Source organism: Pristiophorus japonicus, chromosome 30 (assembly GCF_044704955.1).
Source record: "Pristiophorus japonicus isolate sPriJap1 chromosome 30, sPriJap1.hap1, whole genome shotgun sequence".
NCBI classification, from domain to species: Eukaryota; Metazoa; Chordata; class Chondrichthyes; family Pristiophoridae; genus Pristiophorus; species Pristiophorus japonicus.
This window is the reverse complement of record NC_092006.1, coordinates 2,053,021-2,060,853: the sequence shown is the minus strand read 5'-3', so window position 1 is coordinate 2,060,853 and position 7,833 is coordinate 2,053,021. Positions and strand designations below refer to the sequence as shown.

Sequence of the window (7,833 nt, the reverse complement as noted above, 5' to 3'; positions counted from 1 at the left end):
CCCCCCTCCTCCTCTCCCCCTCCCCCCACTCCTCCTCCCCCCACTCCTCCTCTCCCCCTCCCCCCACTCCCCCCTCCCCACTCCCCCCTCCCCCCCCACTCCTCCTCTCCCCCCTCCCCCATCCTCTCCCCTCCCCCCCCCACTCCCCCCTCCCCACTCCTCTCTCCCCCTCCCCCACTCCCTCTCCCCCCTCCCCACTCCTCTCTCCTCCCCCCTCCCCCACTCCTCTCCCCTCCCCACCCCTCTCCCCTCCCCACTCCTCTCCCCCTCCCCCACTCCTCTCTCCCCTCCCCCACTCCTCTCCCCCTCCCCCACTCCTCTCTCCCCCCTCCCCCACTCCTCTCTCCCCCCCTCCCCCACTCCTCTCTCCCCCCTCCCCCACTCCTCTCTCCCCCCACTCCTCTCTCCCCCCACTCCTCTCTCCCCCACTCCTCTCTCCCCCCCTCCCCCACTCCTCTCTCCCCCCTCCCCCACTCCTCTCTCCCCCCTCCCCCACTCCTCTCTCCCCCACTCCTCTCTCCCCCACTCCTCTCTCCCCACTCCTCTCTCCCCCACTCCTCTCTCCCCACTCCTCTCTCCCCCACTCCTCTCCCACTCCTCTCTCCCCCACTCCTCTCTCCCCCACTCCTCTCTCCCCACTCCTCTCTCCCCACTCCTCTCTCCCCACTCCTCTCCCCCCCGCCCCACTCCTCTCCCCCCCGCCCCACTCCTCTCCCCCCGCCCCCACTCCTCTCCCCCCCGCCCCCACTCCTCTCCCCCCGCCCCCACTCCTCTCCCCCCGCCCCCACTCCTCTCCCCCCTGCCCCCACTCCTCTCCCCCCCGCCCCCACTCCTCTCCCCCCGCCCCCCCTCCTCTCCCCCCACCCCTCCTCCTCCTCCACCCCACCCCTCCTCCCTCCTCCACCCCACCCCTCCTCCCTCCTCCACCCCACCCCTCCTCCCTCCTCCACCCCACCCCTCCTCCTCCTCCACCCCACCCCTCCTCCCCTTTCCCCCACTCCCCCCCCCACTCTCCCCCACTCCCCTCCTCTCCCACCTCCACCCCACCACTCTCCTCCCCTCCCCTTTCTCCCACCCTCTGTAGTCAACAGTTGAAAGCACTCAACACTGCTCTCCCCACCTAGTGAGGGACATCTTCCACCTTTAGATGGCAAGACTCCCAGCGTCCATGATCTTCCGATGTGCCATCTTTATAAACATGACCCCTGCAGCAGCAGCCGCCGCCAGGCGTGTACACAATGCACGCCCCCCTAGCCGCCCCCCCACAGTGCAAGGTGCACATCGACAACACGATGCTCAGTCAGTACCGATGTGTGCGAGGCGTTGAATTGGGTGAAAGTCACTCTCAGCACGGCCCCTGTCACTCCGATGTAGAGGGTGTCTGCCCTCTGGTCGTGGAACTGCACCGTGTACTTCTCCAGGGAACCAAACTCCAGGTGAGGCAGATCTGTGGGGAGGGAGTGGGGGGGGAGAATGAAACATGGTCAGCTGGGATCTGCACTTCACTCAATCTTCCCCCTCCCTCTGCACCCTCAAATGCATTTCTGCAACAAAAAAAATCTTTGCAAATTTAAAACAAAAAACAGCCCCCCTCTGCCTCTCCAATTTCCTCAGCATCAACAGAGCCCCCCCCCCCATCCCCCAAGTGCAGAAGCGATGAAACATAAAAGGAGATTTATGTCCCCCCACCCACTCTCTCCATCTGGGAGGGTCAGATGCAATGTGGTCCCATTGGATTGCAATTTGGTGCAATGCAGATTGCGGCAGGCAATAGATCCCAAAACAGGAGGGGGTGGGGGGAATTCATCCTAATTCTTTTTAAAACAGTCTAGTTATGCAGCAGAGGCAGGAAGGACCAGGGAGACAGGTTGCTCTGCAAACAATGGCTCCGAGTGCAGATAAAATTGTTCTCGGGGATTTTACCAAAATTTACGCGCACACAATCTAAAATAGCTGGCATTATAAATTCGACTTTGCAATTGTACCTTTGAGTGTAAATTTCAGCCTGGGGGTCCTTTCTGTAGTGCTCAGGAGCAGCAGGTGAGCAAACAACACAAGCCGTGCGTTCAGCATCTCTGATCTTTATCAGCAAACTGTGCCCCCCGCCCCCCCTCCGATCTCCTCCACCTCCTGTGTCTCTGCTTCTCTTCACATGGACAACGAGCGTCTGTGCCTCTGGCTGCTCTGCTTTCTCTCTCTCCTCTCCCTCTGTCTGTCTGTCTGTTTCAGCCTCCAGGCGACGTGTCTGCTGGTGTTCAATGCAGCCCAGCGATGGGAGAGGGCTGGGCTGAGCCGCAGTTCCTCCTGTTCTCCCCTCCCCACTTCCTTAGGGTGGAGTCCCTATGACACAGCTGGGGGGGCGGTGCAGGGAAAGCTGAGTCTGCAATGAACTGCAGTGTTTATATTCCTGCTCTTTCCCCCCCCCCCCGGCCACAGTCCATGCTGGGGGAGCTGAATTTATATATCAGAACATAAGACATAGGAGCAGGAGTAGGCCATTCGGCCTCTGGAGCCTGCTCCGCCATTCAATGAGATCTTCATAGAATTATCGCCCGAGAGCATGCGGAAACCGAGCGCAGGCAGCGGAAGGAGCGTGCGGCAAACCAGTCCCACCCTCCCTTACCCTCAACAACTATCTGTCCCACCTGTGACAGGGACTGTGGCTCTCGTATTGGGCTGTTCAGCCACCTAAGGACTCATTTTAAGTGCGGAAGCAAGTCTTCCTCGACTCCGAGGGACTGCCTCTGATGATGATAGAATCACAGAACGGTTACAACAGGGAAGGAGGCCATTCGGCCCGTCGAGCCCATGTCGACTCAGTCAGTCCCACTCACCCGCCCTTTCCCCGTAGCCCTGCAATATTTTTTCCTTCAGCTGCGTATCCAATTCCCGTTTGAAAGCCACGATTGAGTCTGCCTCCAGCGCCCCCTCAGGCAGCGCGTTCCAGATCAGATCCTGACCACTCCCCGCGTAAAAAGGTGTTTCCCTCGTGTCGCCTTCTGCCAATCGCCTTAAATCTCTGACCCCTCTGGTTCTCCACCCTTCTGCTCTCTATCTACTCTGCCTAGACCATTAGTACAGCACAGGACAGGATCATGCTGGGCTGTGATGACTGCCATGGTCGATGAGCCCGCGAATGGCGAGTTAATAATCTTCCAACAGATTGCGATCGACCCGCAGTGAACTTTCTGGGTCCTTATCGCTGTGATATCACCTAAGCCACCCGCCCGCCCCCCCCCCCCCCCCCCGCCCTCGCTCACCACTGCCCAGTTCGCAACGGGGCTACGGTGCAGAGTTAGTTAGTGTAGCAGCATGGATGAGGGAATGGGTCAGTTAACTGAACAGCGGAGGCCAGGTCAGTTGTGGCTCAGTGGGTAGCACGCTCAACTCTGAGTCAGGAGGTCATGGTTCAAGTCCCACTCCAGGGACTTGAGCACAAAAGTCCAGGCTGACACTCCAGTGCAGTGCAGAGGGAGCGCCGCACTGTCGGAGGGGCAGTACTGAGGGAGCGCCGCACCGTCGGAGGGGCGGTGCTGAGGGAGCGCCGCACTGTCGGAGGGGCGGTGCTGAGGGAGCGCCGCACTGTCGGAGGGGCAGTACTGAGGGAACTCCGCACTGGTCGGAGGGGCAGTACTGAGGGAACTCCGCACTGGTCGGAGGGGCGGTACTGAGGGAGCTCCGCACTGTCGGAGGGGCGGTGCTGAGGGAGCGCCGCACTGTCGGAGGGGCAGTACTGAGGGAACTCCGCACTGTCGGAGGGGCAGTACTGAGGGAGCGCCGCACTGTCGGAGGGGCAGTACTGAGGGAGTGCCGCACTGTCGGAGGGGCAGTACTGAGGGAGCTCCGCACTGTCGGAGGGGCGGTACTGAGGGAACTCCGCACTGTCGGAGGGGCAGTACTGAGGGAGCTCCGCACTGTCGGAGGGGCAGTACTGAGGGAGCGCCGCACTGTCGGAGGGGCGGTACTGAGGGAACTCCGCACTGTCGGAGGGGCAGTACTGAGGGAGCGCCGCACTGTCGGAGGGGCAGTACTGAGGGAGCCCCGCACTGTCGGAGGGGCAGTACTGAGGGAGCGCCGCACTGTCGGAGGGGCAGTACTGAGGGAGCGCCGCACTGTCGGAGGGGCAGTACTGAGGGAGTGCCGCACTGTCGGAGGGGTGGTACTGAGGGAACTCCGCACTGTCGGAGGGGCGGTACTGAGGGAGCGCCGCACTGTCGGAGGGGCGGTACTGAGGGAGTGCCGCACTGTCGGAGGGGCAGTACTGAGGGAGCGCCGCACTGTCGGAGGGGCGGTACTGAGGGAACTCCGCACTGTCGGAGGAGCAGTACTGAGGGAACTCCGCACTGTCGGAGGGGCGGTACTGAGGGAGTGCCGCACTGTCGGAGGGGCAGTACTGAGGGAACTGCGCACTGTCGGAGGGGCAGTACTGAGGGAACTCCGCACTGTCGGAGGGGCGGTACTGAGGGAACTCCGCACTGTCGGAGGGGCAGTACTGAGGGAACTCCGCACTGTCGGAGGGGCGGTACTGAGGGAGTGCCGCACTGTCGGAGGGGCAGTACTGAGGGAACTGCGCACTGTCGGAGGGGCAGTACTGAGGGAACTGCGCACTGTCGGAGGGGCAGTACTGAGGGAGCGCCGCACTGTCGGAGGGGCAGTACTGAGGGAGCGCCGCACTGTCGGAGGGGCAGTACTGAGGGTGCGCCGCACTGTCGGAGGGGCAGTACTGAGGGAGCGCCGCACTGTCGGAGGGGCAGTACTGAGGAAGCACTGTACTGTCGGAGGGGCGGTACTGAGGGAGCGCCGTACTGTCGGAGGGGCAGTACTGAGGGAGCGCCGTACTGTCGGAGGGGCAGTACTGAGGAAGCACTGTACTGTCGGAGGGGCGGTACTGAGGGAGCGCCGCACTGTCGGGTGGATGTAAAAGATCCTATGGCACTATTACAAAGAGTGGGAGAGTTATCCCCGGTGTCCTGGGGCCAATATTTATCCCTCAATCAACATCATTAAAACAGATGATCTGGGTCATTATCATATTGCTGTGTGTGGGAGCTTGCTGTGTACAAATTGCCTGCCACGTTTCCCACATTACAACAGTGACTGCACTCACCAAAAAAGTAGTTAATTGGCTGTGTGGGACTTCCTGAGGTTGTGAAAGGCGCTATATAAATGCAAGTCTGTCTTTTGGCGGGGGGGGGGGGGGAATTTTTGTGGGTACTCTCTGTCCAACCTCACACCTGTAGAGTGACCGCTGGGGCGAGTGAGACAACAGAGGACACCGTCTGCCTGCGAGAGCCAGCGTCTGCGGGAGAGAAAGGATGGAGCGACGCTGGATGAGGAAAGCAGGGAGTAAAGCAGGTTCCCCGAGCGATAGGGTTAAACAGGAGCGAGAGGGCGCTGCGTCACTGGGGGAAGCAGTCGGACCATAGAAAATAGGAGCAGTAGTGGGCCATTCGGCCCCTCGAGTCTGCACCACCATTCAATATGATCATGGCTGATCCTCGCTCTCAACACCATATTCCCGCTTTCTCCCCATACCCCTGGATGCCTTTTGTGTCTAGAAATCTATCTATCTCCCTCTTAACTATATTCAGTGACTTGGCCTCCACAGCCTTCTGTGGTCGAGAATTCCACAGGTTCACCTCCCTCTCAGTGAAGAAATTTCTCCTCATCTCGGTCCTAAATTCCCTACCTCGTATCCTGAGACTGTGACCCCTTGTTCTAGACTTCCCAGCCCCGGGAAACATTCTTCCCGCATCCAGTCTGTCCAACCCCGTCAGAATTTTATGTCTTTCAATGAGATCCCCTCTCATTCTTCTAAACTCCAGTGAATACAGGCCCAGTCGACCCAATCTCTCCTCATACGATAGTCCTGCCATCCCACGAATCAGTCTGGTGAACCTTCGCTGCACTCCCTCCATGGCAAGTATATCCTGAAGCGACCAGGCCCGGAATGGACCTGGAGCCCTGTCTTCGATCGCAGTCTACAAGGACACCCTCAAAGCCACCCTGATAAAGTACAACTGACACCTGGGAGTCCCGAGCCCAAGACCGCCCTAAGTGGAGGAAGTGCATCCGGGAGGGCGCTGAGAACCTCAAGTCTTGTCGTTGAGAGCGTGCAGAAACCAAGCACAGGCAGCGGAAGGAGCGTGCGGCAAACCTGTCCCACCCTCCCTTTCCCTCAAACACTGTCTGTCCCACCTGTGACGGGGACTGTGGCTCTCATATTGGACTGTTCAGCCACCTTAGGACTCACTTCAGGAGTGGAAGCAAGTCTTCTTTGATTATGAGGGACTGCCTATGAATGAATGAATGAACTATAGCAGCACGAGTCACAGCAGCCACCTCACTGTGGCTGAGGCCAGCCATTGACTGGGCACTGCTGGCGAGCACTTAGCAAGCAGCTGTCTGCAAAACATTCATTTGATGGGAATGTGATGCTCTGTGCATACAACAAAAATTGCAAACTCTGTAACCGTCTCCTCATGTTACCCATAACTTTGCTGACACAAGGTGTAGGGCGCCTGGACCCCGGCCAGGTACAGAGTAAAGCTCCCTCTACACTGTCCCATCAAACACTCCCAGGGCAGGTACAGCACGGGGTTAGATACAGAGTAAAGCTCCCTCTACACTGTCCCATCAAACACTCCCAGGGCAGGTACAGGGGGTTAGATACAGAGTAAAGCTCCCTCTACACTGTCCCATCAAACACTCCCAGGGCAGGTACAGCACGGGGTTAGATACAGAGTAAAGCTCCCTCTACACTGTCCCATCAAACACTCCCAGGGCAGGTACAGGGGGTTAGATACAGCGTAAAGCTCCCTCTACACTGTCCCATCAAACACTCCCAGGGCAGGTACAGGGGGTTAGATACAGAGTAAAGCTCCCTCTACACTGTCCCATCAAACACTCCCAGGGCAGGTACAGGGGGTTAGATACAGAGTAAAGCTCCCTCTACACTGTCCCATCAAACACTCCCAGGGCAGGTACAGCACGGGGTTAGATACAGAGTAAAGCTCCCTCTACACTGTCCCATCAAACACTCCCAGGGCAGGTACAGCACGGGGTTAGATACAGAGTAAAGCTCACTCTACACTGTCCCATCAAACACTCCCAGGGCAAGTACAGCACAGGGTTAGATACAGGGTAAAGCTCGCTCGAGAAGTCCAGAACCAGGGACACAGTCTTTGGATAAGGGGTAGGCCATTTAGGACTGAGATGAGTAGAAACTACTTCACTCAGAGCGTTGTTAACCTGTGGAATTCCCTACCGCAGAGAGTTGTTGATGCCAGTTCATTGGATATATTCAAGAGGGAGTTAGATATGGCCCTTACGGCTAAAGGGATCAAGGGGTATGGAGAGAAAGCAGGAAAGGGGTGCGGAGGGAATGATCAGCCATGATCTTATTGAATGGTGGTGCAGGCTCGAAGGGCAGGTACAGTACAGGTTAGATACAGAGTAAAGCTCCCTGTACACTGTCCCATCAAACACTCCCAGGGCAGGTACAGGGGGTTAGATACAGAGTAAAGCTCCCTCTACACTGTCCCATCACACACTCCCAGGGCAGGTACAGGGGGTTAGATACAGAGTAAAGCTCCTTCTACACTGTCCCATCAAACACTCCCAGGGCAGGTACAGGGGGTTAGATACAGAGTAAAGCTCCCTCTACACTGTCCCATCAAACACTCCCAGGGCAGGTACAGGGGGTTTGATACAGAGTAAAGCTCCCTCTACACTGTCCCATCAAACACTCCCAGGGCAGGTACAGGGGGTTAGATACTGAGTAAAGCTCCCTCTACACTGTCCCATCAAACACTCCCAGGGCAGGTACAGCAC

General features: G+C 58.4%; 2 protein-coding genes across 2 annotated transcripts in view; one reads left to right on the top strand and one right to left on the bottom strand.

Annotated features, from left to right (window-relative positions):
• LOC139240082 (semaphorin-7A) overlaps positions 1-2,073 on the bottom strand; it is a 24,289-nt gene extending 22,216 nt beyond the window's left edge. Inside the window, exons 1-2 of the mRNA XM_070868457.1 lie at positions 1,986-2,073; positions 1,308-1,447 (exon numbers count right to left, since the gene is read on the bottom strand). Coding sequence (XP_070724558.1) covers positions 1,308-1,447; positions 1,986-2,073 — 228 coding nt within the window. The remainder of the gene's footprint in view (positions 1-1,307; positions 1,448-1,985) is intronic.
• LOC139240081 (semaphorin-4A-like) overlaps positions 1-7,833 on the top strand; it is an 85,803-nt gene that overhangs the window by 33,732 nt on the left and 44,238 nt on the right. The gene's annotated exons all lie outside the window — the stretch shown is intronic.